This window comes from Mustela erminea, chromosome 1, assembly GCF_009829155.1.
Source record: "Mustela erminea isolate mMusErm1 chromosome 1, mMusErm1.Pri, whole genome shotgun sequence".
Classification (NCBI taxonomy): Eukaryota; Metazoa; Chordata; class Mammalia; order Carnivora; family Mustelidae; genus Mustela; species Mustela erminea.
In genome coordinates, this window is record NC_045614.1 from 28,330,609 (window position 1) to 28,345,039 (window position 14,431).

Sequence of the window (14,431 nt, forward strand, 5' to 3'; positions counted from 1 at the left end):
CAGGAACATGTGTTGCCTCATCTATGGGGCCAGAGATGCTGTGAGAGCACGCACACAAGGGCAAAAGAGTAAGGGAGGGAGAAAGGACACATGCCACCCTCAGCATTGGACATCGTGTCTCAGACTGGGCTGAAATGTAGCCCCATAGCTCCTGTCACAAGTGCATTTAGAATATAAATAAGATTTCAAGGTGACAGTTCAGCCTAAGAAAACAGTGTTTTCAAGCACTTTTAATAACACTTTAGCAATATTCACTTGTATATAAATCATGTGCTAATTTATTCATTAAAATAGCCTGTACTTGGCAACATTTTATTAACCTTAGTTTATGTTAATAAGATCAGTACTCATATTTTTTAAAAAACGCATCTCTTTATAATTACTCCATAATTCTGATTTTCTTCCAGCTTGAACTAAGCCCTTACTAACTCCAAGTCACATTCCACATCTAACGAAAACAAGTTCAAATTATAATATTATAGGATAGAACTTTCAGAAAGTAGAGATTTGGGAGACTATTCCCAAATCTAGCCATAATCAGAATCTCCTGGGCACTTTCTTATGCTCCCATACTTACTGATTCCAATGTGCCCCCACAATCTGCTGGGTCAGAATGTCTAGAGATGGGATCTCTGGGGAGTGGAGATTTGTAGCAATTGGTCCAAAAGCCAGTACTTGGGAATTTAGGAACCAAAAGCCAGTACTCTAGTTACTGGTGTGACAAGAAGGTTTCCACTCGGCACAGGCCTATTACAGCTCACAGGAGGCACAATATAGTGAGGGCTGTCCCAAAAGCATGATCACCAGTCACCTCTGAGGAACCAGTGAGTCCCAGAAAAATTAATTGTAAGTCTCGTTATTAACTGATGACCTCTCATTCTTTATTTTAGGGTCTTGGTAGCCATTTCAATATCCAATTACTGCAAAGAAACACTACAAATACAAAAAAAGACACACTAAAAAAAAAAAAACCCTACAAATATAAAACCAGGTGGAGATAATCACAGGGATAGGGCCACACGATGAACAACCAAAATTTTTTTAAAAAATGTACTTGAAGCATTGTTCTCCAGTGGTTAGAAGAGTAGTGTCAAAAAGATGGCAGGACTGGTACCCCTTTCCTATCTGACACCTGTGGTAGACACAGCTAATCAATCACAGCATTTGTCTTTATTTCATCCAGAAACAGCCTCAAAACCCTTTCCAAGCAAGCACTGGGGGCACCTCTGCCACCTGATCATTTGGGGAACATATGTGCCCTTCCCTGGCTAGAATAAGTAGTTAAATTGAATCATCCATCTAGGATTTTACACCAGCATATCCATTATAGGTTATTTACCCCACATGGTGCACACAGACCCCCAAAGTTCCCCAGGTAGAGGACCGTAGGAGCAGATCGCCTTTCTACTTCGTCTCTATAAGTGGTTTCACATTTATATTTTTGAATGGAAATATCCAGAAATCAGTTCGCTGTTCAAATGTTTACGATACATGGGCAGCACTCCTATTATTCAAGCCTACTAGGTTCTGTGGATGATAATTCAAAGTTCCACTTTGAATAAATGTTATTAGGGGAGAGAAGCTGAGTTAAAATTAAATGGAGCATTTGACTAGAAAAATAATCTATGAGTTGGCTTGATTTTCATTGGTCAGCAGCACTATAGATTTTCTCCTGTGGAGACTCTGGGCTGTATCTCCACACAATATTTAGTGTCCTTGGAAATGAGAGGGAGGAAATCACAAGGACACTTGGTTTCTGCCACATTTCATTTGGAAAAAAAAAATCATTATAATTCATTTGTCTTTGGTTCCTGTCATGGACGTTCTTGGCTCCTTGGCTTCTCCTGCCACTTCCGAAGTCATATTGGGCAGAATCCCACATAAGCCCATAGATCCAGGGTGATACCTGGTTCATCAGCTTGATTTCCTCACACCGACAGCCCCTGTGATCACGCAATAGATCAGAGAGAAGGACCCACCTCATCATAGATGCTGTCATTCCTTTGAAAGTCTCCAGCCTTCCTCGGAAGAATGTGGACGTGAACATGCTGAAAATGAATGAGAGAGGAAAAAAAATGAAATGTGATTATCTCCCCATATATTTCTAGACTTGACAGTGATGCTCCCATGAAGCCCAATTACTTCACATTGGTTCCTGCTAGATTATTTTTCAGAGGAGGAGGATGTTCACCTTCAGTAACCGTATCTGAAATCCATGGAGAATAGAGAGGCCTAAAACAAGAGAGAACAATGTGGTGGCATGGATGAGAATTGGAGTGAAAATGCCAGAACATTTTTAGGGGGGTCTGTGGAATTATTCATAGCTGTCAGTCTTGGCTATAGTTAGCCAGTGCTGTGAAGTGACAGGTGACCACAGTGACTCTGAAAGTGACAAGAAATGAGACTTGGCCAAGGGAGAATTGCGTGGGAGCAAATAAGCGACGGTAGCAAAGGGTTGTGGGCCAAGTTACAGAATTAAGGTTTTTCCAGCAAAATTTTATTTAAAAGTAATACAAATAGTTCTCCTTTATTAAACGTTGACCTATTGTGATAAGAAAGATCTACGCTAGCACTGATCTCATGTACTGCTCTGAATAATCCCATGAGGCAACTTCTACTCTGAGAACCCCTTTAAGGTAAGGAAATCGACACCCCTCAGTAGTGGTCAAGGGCCCCGCAGGAGGTGCAGTGTCTATGCAGGAACCCAGGGCTTGTGGCTCTTGTCCCCACACTCTTCATGAGCATCGACGCTCCTTCAATGAGTTCCATTTATTAAACAGTCCATGTCTCCAGTCTATGAAGCATCCAGGTAATTAGACAGAGCTATGCTATTATGCAGAGATCGTGAATCAAGGCACATCGCATATCTAATTCAGTATATTCTTCAAGGCTAAACTGCCATTTGAAAGTTTTACTTTCCAAATAGCCCTCTATTGTACCGCAGCTCAAGTTATAACCTCATTCCTGCCCTTGAGCTATGTTCCTGCGTTTATTACAAACCGTGGGGAGGAATGTTGAAAATGAAAAGCCTAAATGTAGAGAGGCAGACAAAGAATCAAACTTAGTCCCTGATCACACCCACCCCCTTCTTGATTACGGAGATCAGCCTCTGAGCTTCCAAAGGGCCTCTGGAGAATGTGAGATTAAGTGTCCCTGTGGCTTCGCTGCACAAGAAAGGGAAAAATGATATGCTATTAAAGCAGAGGTAGGGACAATACGGTCCAAGGTGAATGAAGGCAGAGGAGCTTCCGTCAGCCCCTGAGTGCACAGCCCCAAAGAAGGACAGTTTTTTGCCAGAATATTCTCCAGTCAATGAAGGCAGTCACGGATTGCTCAGTAACTGGGACAAGTGTATACTTAAGTTACAAAGACTGCGTGAGCTTAGGGAGACAAGGGGCACAAATAAATGGGGAACACATAAATTTGCAAACTGCCCGTGGACCAAAGCCTGAGGAGAAAGCAATGGAGGATGCGCTTGGGCTGGATATTCTGAAAGACACAGGCTGGGTGACTTCAAGGTGAGACCAGAAAAATGTCACAGTTCAAGGAAAGAGCCCACCTGGGAAGGAGGCTTCCCTCAACCCTTGCTTCCCACACCTGAAGCTCTCCTTCCTCTCTCATTTCTTTCCCTTTTCCTTTCTTCCTTTTATCCTTCCTTCCTTTCTACCCTGCTTCCTGCTTTCCTCCTTTCTTTCTCTCCACCCACCCACCCAACCACCATCTTCCTTGTACGTGGAATAATCAGATATTCCACACCAGGGCTCCGCTGTCCAACTGTCTGCTGTCAGCCCTAACCAACCACTTACTGTCCATGGCCCCTGCCTCAGAAGGGCCTGGATCTCTGTATCCGCAGCTGCAGCAGGAATGGGAACAGTGTCTACCCTACATGGTCATTAAGAGGATTCAAATCCGCTAAGTCTGGGGGAGCCTGAGTGGCTCAGTGGGTTAAGGCCTCTGCCTTCGGCTCTCTGCTCAGCGCGGAGCCTGCTTCCCTTCCTCTCTCTCTGCCTGCCTCTCTGACTACTTGTGATCTCTGTCTGTCAAATAAATAAATAAAATCTACAAAAAAAAAAAAAAAAACCAAATCCACTAAGTCTGTGCAAAGCATCATCAGCACTCAATACACATAGCTACAGCACTATTATTCTTATTTTCTTTTTTTATTATCATTTTTTTCCCCCTTCAGACCAAGTAGAGATCACCTCCAGGGACTGGATCGCATGCTAGTAAGGGGAGAGATTTAAGAAGATCCTGGGAGTGTGGGTACAATTCTAGTTTGCGGCTGCAGCTTCTTTCTATTGTTTTGACTGGTAGTTCTCAAAGTTGAGCATGCATCTGCGCTTGGTGAGACACAGACCTCCGGGGCCCCCAAAATGTGCATTTCAAGCAAACTCCCAGGTGGTGACAATGTCCTCTGTTTAGGCTATCCATCTGGTTCCTGAGCTCTTTCCTGCCAAAAGTGATCAGAGGCACCAGAGTCACTCACTGTTTTGTCTGTTCTACTGGGTTATGGAAGACCTCCTATTACTAAAAGCTCCCTGGCTTCCTGCACTCTGGTCACTCTCTGTGCCTTATCCTTAAGGATAGGCTTGTTGTGGTGCACTAATGAAACAGTCCCGGCTATGGACTTAATATTATATTAGGGGAACCTCCAGAGTCCAGGCCCATTCTGTGTCTCCTTTTCTTTACCTTGTCTGCCTGGGTTTAGTATTCAGGGCTATCTCTATAAGCTCTGTTATCACCCAGTCCTGGAAATGTCATTCCTGATCATTGGTAGCCACTAAGATTTACTGTGACACTGATGACAACAAACAGCTCACCATATAGGTGATTCTCCCCAGGGCACAGACCTCAACCCTGCCTGATATCTTGATATAAATTCTTAAGTGACAGACTGATCACGAGATCCTGACAACACACTGGACTTCTCAGAGAAAGGAAATCATGATAAAGCCAGCTCACAACTTCACTATTGTGAACAAATACCATTACCATGGCCTTTCAATAGAATGGTATTCCAGCAAAACAAAACAAACAAAGCACTATGAAGGCACACATGGCGGTATTTGGACATAACTTGTCCTTTGTGAGTACATACGGAGCCTTGGTGATCACCACTTACCTTTCTAAGTGATAGCAAAACTTCTACTTAACAAAGCCCTCCCAAAATTTTACCAGGGTTTATTTTTTGCTAGAATTTAAATTTTGCTAGTGTTTCAAGCAGTTTAGCTGCTTGAGTTAGAAGAATACTTCAGAAAAGCCATGACATATTATTTCACACTAAAAAATGTTTCATGGTCAAGTAAAATTTCACAAGGCTCATAAGCATATTAAGGTATTAGACAAGAACCACACTGAATGCATTTAATTATGTTCAATTAGCAACTGGGAAACTTATTTAATAATGGAGATCTTGGGTCCTTATTTATATAACATCTATTTATACTCTTCTAGTACAGTTATTCATGCAAAATTATTTATAACCAGGTACTACTCTAGGAACCAGTACCAAACAAGACAAAGTCCTTCCCCCAACAAACCTACATTCCAATAGGTAATGCAATATATACAAGTAAATAAATACACAATTTAATTGCAGGTAAAGATAAGTGTTGGGGAAAAATAAATAGTGGGCAGAGATAAAAATTCAGAATTGGGACACTTAAACATTTGAAGTTTGGGAAGGAAAATAAAACTCAGGATACGGTGTGGAGAGTCAGGGAAGTGTCAGTGCTAGAGTTGAGAGAGGAAGAAATTTCAAGAAGGAAGGAATAATCATCAGTGTCAATGTTGAAAACCTGAGTTGGTTTCAGTGCAATCAGGGTGATAAACAGTTAACTAAAAACAGAGTCAACATCGTTAGTCAGTAGTGAAATACAAAGCAAAGCCACACTGAAAATATTGCCTTATATTCAACAGAATGGCAATTAGAGAGAAAAAAAAAAGGCAAGACAATAACAAGTGTTGGCGAGAATATGGAGAATTAAAACCTTCCTACACTGTTGGCAGAAAGGTGAAAGAGTATTACTGCTTTGGAAAAGAGCTTGACACTTCCTTGAAAAGTTAAACAGAGTTTCCATGTAAACCCAGAATTCTACGCCTAAGCATGTGCCTAAGAGATAAGAAAACCTATGTCCACACAAAAACTTGCACATGAATATTTATAGCGGTATTATTCACAATAGCCAAATAGGGAAAGCAAACCAAATATCCATCAAGTCGTGAATGCATCAATAAGATGCGGTACAGCCAGACAATGGAACATGATTCAGCCATAAACAAAAATGAAGAACCATTAAGTCAAAGAGTTATGCTAAATCAATTATGCAACATGAAAGAAGCCAGGCATAAAAGGCCAAATATTGTCTGATTCCATTTGTGAAATGTTTAGAATAGGCAAATCCATACAGACAGGGAGTAGATTAGCATTTTCCATGGAAGAATGAGGAGTTACTGCTAATGGGCATGAGTTTCTTTTGGGGATGATGAACATATTCTGGAATTATTTAGTCGTGATGGTTGCACAACATTGTGAATATTCTAGAAAAATCTGGAACTATACACTTTGAAAGAGTGAATTTGATGGCATGTGAATTATATCTCAATAAAGCTATTATTTAAAAAAAAAACAAAAAAAACTGATATGGATTAAGAGAGAGAGGAAGGTGAGGAAAGGGAGATAAATAAACACAGACAACTATCTAAGGAAAAGGAGTCGTGCAAAGAAATCAATGGTGATATGGGCGGTGGAGGACAGAAATCACTTTTGTGGAAATACTGGCTGAAGTTTCCTCAGCCTGCTGGTTTCCACAATGATCATTGTTATCTTCAGTACCAGAAATTGCTGTGAGCATTTATTGAAGGCTTGCTTCCTACCAGTCCTAGGATGATTTGCAACCATTTCAATGAAGCCTTCTAATACTCCCAAAAGGTGACTAACAAATTCATTACCATTTCCAGGTGCAAAGTAGGCCCAACGAGGTTAAGCAACTTGCCAAGCTCCCGCAAGAGAGTGAACCAAGCACTGAAATCTGAACCCGAGTCTGTCGTGACACCATCTCTTAGGAGACCACACAGCTTCCCCCACATACACACTCCAAATTCAAGGACACCTCGTTGCTGCAGCTCCTTGATGCCTCTCTCAAGCTCTGTGATTTTTGAGTCATGTCTTTGACCACATCTGCAAGTCCTTTTGGGATCATGGGTTAGAACCAGCCTTTGCATAGAAATTTCAATTCACTTGGAGCAGTGTTATCTCCTGAGTTCCATTTCTATCTTACTTCCTCCTAGTTGGAAGACATGCCCGATATCATACAGATGAACGAAGTTGTTCAATGACAAGTCTCCACTTCTCTCATTTATTAAACTGAAGTTCTTTCCATCAAGCAGGAGATCTACCTTTTCTCGGCCCCTGTGCTTCAGCACATTTTAGCTTTAAAAACCCTGTTCTCTCTCAGTTTTCCTCCAAATGAGGATCTCTCTGAGTTTTCATACCCTGCCAACATTTTTGTAGGCTCTGCCTCTTTTGTGCTATGGAGCTTCTCCTTCCCTTTTGAACACACCTACTTTACCTCATACTTACTTGAGGATGGTCGATGTTGTCACACTGGTGTCTTTTGCCCTTGCTGGAATACAGTGCGTTTTCATTATAAGCAATACAGTCATGGCAAAGGGGAAAGGGTGGGGGAAGACTAGAGGGAGAGAGCTGGGCTCCTCCATAAATAGTGTCCTGCAACCACCAGCTGCTGCCACTTGAACCTCCTCACATCAGATCAATGAGTGACCTCAGAAGGCGAATCTGATTCTAAAGAATAACAAACACCACTGCAGATCATGGGGCAGGGAATGACCCCTCCAGTATGTTCACACCCTGATCCCCTGAACTTGTGAATATATTAGGTTCCTTGGCAAGGGAGAAGTAGGTTGTAGAAAGATTAAGGTTGTTAACCAGTTGCTCGTAAAAGGGAAAGAGTATGGACGATCTCAGATTATTCACCTGGGCCCAGGGTCCTTAAAGTGGAAGAGGACGGTCATCATCTAAATGTAAAACACTGGGCTTCAAAGGCTACCATCAAGAAACTTGAAGAGTCAACTCACAGAATGGGAGAACAGTTTGTAGATCATATATCTGATAGGGCCCGGTATATGGGACATATGAAGAACTATTACAACGTAAGAAAAGACAACATTCCAGCTAAAAATAGGAGAAGTAGGAATAGGCATTTCTCCAAAAAAGATACATAAATGGCAATAAGCCCATGAGCAGAGTTAGCCGGCCACCTTGTCTCAAGAACATCACCAAAGCCAGCCTCCTGCCTTTCCTTCTCTGTTTGCCTAGTAGAGGCAGGTGAGAATACTTAGAATCAGCAGAAGTAGGACTGCCTAGCAAGAACCATGCTGCTAGTTAGGGCACCACAGCATTTACTGTCTACAGTGGAACTTCTGAGCGTGAAAAGAGGCACTATTCACAAATACACTGGCCTGTTTATGATGACAGGCCTAACCCTGGACTATTCCAAATACACCCAGACACACGTTTCACCCAAATGCTGGTTGTGTAGTTGGGAAGGACAGTGGTGTCACACAGACAGCATGTAGACATCCCACCAAACTGCGTGAGAATCTCCGCTCCGCCACTATGATCGATTTGGTGACCCTGGACAATTCACTGGTTCTCAGTAAGCCTCATTTCCACCTCTAGAAAAATGGAGACAGTCATAGCTCTTATGTCTTCGTGTTTTGGATGTGCTAATGTGCCCACAGCACTGTGAACAGTTACAAGAATATACTGTTCTCACAGATATGGTAGCTCTTGGTATAATTGACAATGACTTAAGAAGCGGATGGATGAATGGTGCGATAGTACAACAGATGTTTAAGTAAAGCATCTGACTCATGAGAAAAAAAAAGTCATTAAATGATGTGTCAGTGTTCTCTTTATAGAAAAGAAGCAGATTAATTTTAGGGGAATCTTCAAACCAGCGATGACATAATCCACCTCTCTCGAGACACCAGGTCTTGAGACGGTTCAACTGACAGCCTCAGAATAACGGGTGATGTGTTTATTTCTCCTCTTTGATACCCAGATTATATAGGTAAGCTACTTACATAAGAAGTGGGGGGAGCACAGAACTTTTTTGAGACCAAAAAAAAAAAAAGTTCTATTTGGTGAAAACAGGATGTTTTGCCTTTTGGAAGTCAGGGAGGAGTAAGAGGCAGACATTGAAAATCTATCGTAATTTGAGAATTAGAATCTGTGGAGGAAGCTAAAGGAGTGAAAAAACTAGAGGCAAGATAATGGGCAGGGAGATTGTGTTAATTCCTCCTGCCCAGATGTTTCTCTCCACATGGCAGCCTCTCCACCGCCATGCTTGCCTCTAATTCACTTAGTAAAGGAAAATGGAAGAAGCCACTGAAATGTAATTGTCTCTTGCTGTTCCTGTTTGGGCCTATTATACAAACAGTAGGGAGATTCCTCATTTTGTTCCGCTTACTGCGGTAGGATTAAAAAACAGAGGAGGAGGGGAGGTTCTTCCAACACCTGCTTTCTTAATGGATAGCGATTTCCTTGCCCCCAAAAGTGAGCGGTTTTTAAGCAAAGCGGTATATTTTCCTCAGCAACATCAGCATCTTATAGACGCATCGTTAAGACAGGAATGGGGATGGAGCTAAGCAACAGCCCCCATTTCCCACTCTGGGTGAACAGCCCAGATGTCAGTCACCTTCGAGTTGTCTTCTCATTTGCAATCAGTGCATTGGTTTTACAAAGACAAATGATAGAAAAGGCCAGTTTGTCTTCCTGTGGGCCCTGTTTTGAATTGGTGAGCAATGGGTAAGGAAGTCGTTCGACTTTTTATGTGCTCATTTTGTTCTGTGTTTCAGCAGAAGCCCTCTTTAAAATGAAGAAAACAGAAAATCATCTCCTGTGACCCAGTACTTCACTACGATGATGAGCTACTTGGGTTTGCCGTGCAGAAGATGGTGGGGGGGGGGGAATAGATGGGCAAAACAGACGCCTTGAACATAGCTCTTGTCTGTTCAGTTCTCTGAGCTTCTGCTCTTATGAAGGAAAAATGGAAGAAGAGCCTTCCCATTATTTCTATGTTCTGCCCATTATTTCTATGTTCTGAGCTTACAGCCAGGAGGGAAAGACACATGCCCAGGCTCTCAGAGGGCAGGGACACTTAATACAGCAACAGATTCCATCATCTTGCTTTTATTTGACTTGAGAAGACCTTAATTTTTAGAAAATTTGAAATTTAAAGCTGTCTGGTCGCTAAAAGCTCCTTTAAACTCTCATTGTGGTTTGGAGCCATACATCATCAAAGCCGTGATGCTGAAATGATGTACTGTGCCCATATATCATGAGAGCACTGTCCTTCTCATGATGTATTATTCTAACTCACAATTGGCGCACCATCATTGATGTATGGCTTGAAGACACAATTGTTAAGCCAAAAAACTCAATGGGGTCTCCACAAATTCTGGGAGGTTTTTTTTGTTTTGTTTTGTTTTTTAACTGAAATGGCTTTTTATGTTCTATTTTTTTTCCTTTTATATTCTATTTTTTTCCTTATTTCTTTTTCCTATATTTCTATTTTTTATATTCTATTTTTTTTCCTCAACTTAAATGGGATGATCTGAGCACAGGAAAAACAAGGTGTTTCTTCTGTCTCATGAAAGACATAGGCAGTTGCTTGAGCATGGCTGATACTCTGAAGGAAGGGCACGTATTGCATGGAGCACTGGGTGTGGTGCATAAACAATGAATTTTTGAACACAGAAAAGAGATAAAATAAAATAAATTGGAAAAAAAGAGAAAAAAGAAAAGTTGACAAACTCAAGATTTATAAAACTGTGATAAACCCATGCAATTCTGGTCACTTCTCTGGCAGAAGGGCATGCTCATGCAACAACCAGGTAGACCAACTCAAGGACAAGAAAGTCTCCCCGTTCAGCCATACATGCGAGGGTTCTGTCTGCTGCTGGGCAGATAGAATGCCTTAGTGACAATTCCAGTAAAATGACTTTGAAGAGATTCAAAGAATGTCTCCAGATTTGTCATCCTTGATTTTTTTATCAGCAATTGTGGTGGCTTCTGTGTTTACAGTACCTATCCTTGATAAGAAAAATCTCACAATGTTCCTCCCTCTATGTGGAGTTCCTTTCTCATTCTTTCTCTCCCATTTCCCCCCAACTTGTAAGAGCCAGTTCAATGCCACCTTCTCTGTGTACCCTTCAAACTCTCCAGGGCTCCTCTGATTTGTATGTATCTCAAGGTTTGCTTTTTACTATACAGTATCAATAATTACAGGTACTTCTCTTCCATTAGTCTGGAACTCTGGGTTATTGCTGACTGCATTTTTCTTCTGATTATTTCCTTACCCCAAATCCTACATTCTATATTATGTAAATAAATCCTCGACAGGTGAACAGGTTGGATGGGTGGATGAGTGGATAGATGGATGGCTAGTAGGTGATTGCTAAGCCTTTATTTGTTAGGTTGCTTTAGGAAAAAGAAAAAAGAAACCTCACATACATAGTTTCTCTTGGCTACTCTGGTCTTTTCCCTCTGCTTAAGCGTTCCTGCACACACCAGGATATGGCCCGTGTAGAGCTATGGTGATTACATTGCACTTTCCTTTCTTTCCCAATCAATGGTATTTTTTGTTTTTACAAAAGTGTAAAAAGTTTGAAGGTCTTGTCTTTCCAGCTTCATGTAAGTCCTTTTTAAAAACTCCTCAAATATGCTTGAGTGTCTGGAGCAAATAGCTCATCCTGAAAACAATCAGCACTGCAGAGACTGCCAAGGGGACGTATTCTTTGCTCAGCATTAACTTTAATAAGAGTCATTGTGGTTCTCTCTCAGGAGAAAAGAAGAAACCCACCCTTTCTTTGGATAAGTTGTAACCTTGACAAATTAATTCTAGGATGTTCTCTTTGCTAGAAAGAATATCTAGAATATGTATTTTTTTTTTATTTATACACCGTATCAGAACATTAATCCACAGAGTTATTCCCTCTGGGTATTTTTCTGTTGGGTATACAATAAAGGATTTGGATGCAAATGAAACAATTATGGCATTTTTCCTTGTCTTACTCATTCTGTGACAAATGCACATTGCTTTACTGTTTGCCATACACATAATTACAGTTCTTTAATTTATGTTTCAATAAAATGTATAATAATAAACGTTTACTGCTCCATGAATAAACATTCAAATGAAGCCTCTAATGGAGGTTACATGTTTCGAGACAGCTCTGTGGCTTTCTAGAAATCTTGCCCTCTACTTAATGAGCATCATTTCCATAATCTGTGCATTATTGCTTAAGCCTCCCTTTAGGAATATTTTACAAAGCAAAAAAAAAAAAAAAAAAAAAAAAAATTGTGAAATATTATCAGTCCAAAGGGAAAAAAATGTTAAGGGGATTAGCAACTTGTCCTGTTAAAGGGACAGGACAAGCTTTCATGTCCCTCCAGAGACAGTGACATAGTAATTATGGAAATGGTTCTTCCTAATTATCTCACCAGCCGAGTGCATCACTACCATAGTTTTCACCTTTAATATCTGGTTTAAATAAAATTGATGAGAAGCCCAGAAAGGTCAACCATGAAGGGCAAGCTTGTGCTACTTCCCTTTCTAGTGCTTTCAGAGAGACTAGGAGGCAGACCTACAAGTTCACGGGACGTCAGGCTACAGCAAGATGGACACTCCTGGGTGGGAAAACAGACACATAATTTGAGTATCAAATAATCACCCAGAAGTAACCGAATCCAGACAAGATCCTAAGCTGGGTTTCACTCTGATGGTGTCACACTTTATTTTCAATGTGAGTTATTTTTTAAGAAAATTACTTAATATAATTTTATGCCATTATCATTTCAAAAGGTTAATCTATTTCAAATAATTTTTGCAAATTGTGTTCCAAAAAGCAGGTGCTTTAAAAATAACTAAAGCATAATGATATATTTCTTTTCTCTTTGTCCAACAGTGACAACTGGGTTGTTCAACCAGAGAGAAAAAATAAAAAAAAGTGCCAGATAAAATCAAGGAACAAAGATCCTTTGCGGTGTGATAAGACCCAGATACTCAGCCTCTGGGAGTAATGATGAAATGCATCCCTTCATGACCTGTCAGCCTGCTTTATTGGTGGGTTGGCACACTATTTAAACGTTGTCAGGAGGGAATCATTTTACATAGTTAAAAGTTGTGTTTCTTTAATATGCATAAATATCTCTGAGTCCGCATGCGACATTTTGAGATGGTGCTGTTTACTTACCATAGGAACAACAGCAAGCAGGGAAATGTTTCTAAGTGAACCTCCCCCTCTCCTACCATTTTGTGATTTGTTATGAATAATTAGTTTCTTGCTTTAAATGTTACCGCAAAATCTTTCAAAGGAACATTCTCTTTCCTTAACATGAGTTGAATATAAGATTTTCACCATTTCAATATGGCTATTTTCACATACGACTCCAACAAAATACAACATTCAGCATAAATAGAATTTAGCACGATCCAAATTTTATCCTATTTCTCCCTTGGATTTTTTTTTTTTTTTCACATGCCGCTTTTCTCTTGGTACATATGCTTTCTTGTTTTCTAATGTTCCGGAATTCACAAATTAGGCAGAACCATCTTTTGGAGGGTAACATTTTCCTTCTAACTCAAGTGAGCAGGTATTGATTTGTGAGTCATGCTTTTAAAAAAGACGTCCTCTTGCAGGATGGGCCAAATCTGAACCCACAGATCTACTAAGTGGAGCTGCTGCTTCTTACAAATGTTCTACTTGGATACTCCATAGAGCACGAACTTCAGAAATGATATTCTTTTCAAAGTAATCATTGTGAAATATACCAGGAAAGAACCACCCCCACCCAATGGCCTGTAACCCAAGAGCACTGATTTGATAGCTCAAGACAGGATAAATGACTCCGATTAGGCCAATGATCCCCAGTTTTATCGGGACCTCCTCAATCATATCTCAGTTTGGGTCTAGAATGATGACACTGGGAGCAACCAGAGGACTGCATATCATCCCAGCCTGGCTCCCACACAAGGAGCCAGGGAGATTTGTGGGACCCTGTCTGGTGGCTTTGAGGCTCCAACGATGAATGCTGCTAAGGCAATAATAATAAAAAAGGAAACAGGCAGTGAGGAAAGCCCTGGAACCGTCTCTCGTTTTTCTCATAATATACTTTATTGTTCAATGAGACAGAGTGATTCCATAGGCAGTGCCCAGAAATTAGATAATATGAGAAATCAATAATGTTTCCTTTCCTGGGTGATTTCAGCGAATGAAGCCCTGGGATTTATGTTGACTAAACTCTTTTAGTCCAGAACGGCACGGTGGCTAGCTTCCATTTCCACGGTTCCATATGGACTGGCCATTAATGGAAGACACACTGCATTGTATCACCTAGTCCAAT

General features: G+C 40.8%; 1 protein-coding gene across 7 annotated transcripts in view; it reads right to left on the reverse strand.

The window, feature by feature from the left end:
- Positions 1 to 14,431, reverse strand: part of FHIT (fragile histidine triad diadenosine triphosphatase) — a 1,423,921-nt gene that overhangs the window by 182,883 nt on the left and 1,226,607 nt on the right. For all 7 annotated transcript variants that reach the window (XM_032359195.1, XM_032359190.1, XM_032359186.1 and 4 more), the window contains one exon: positions 1,980 to 2,048. In XM_032359195.1, coding sequence (XP_032215086.1) covers positions 1,980 to 2,048 — 69 coding nt within the window. The remainder of the gene's footprint in view (positions 1 to 1,979; positions 2,049 to 14,431) is intronic.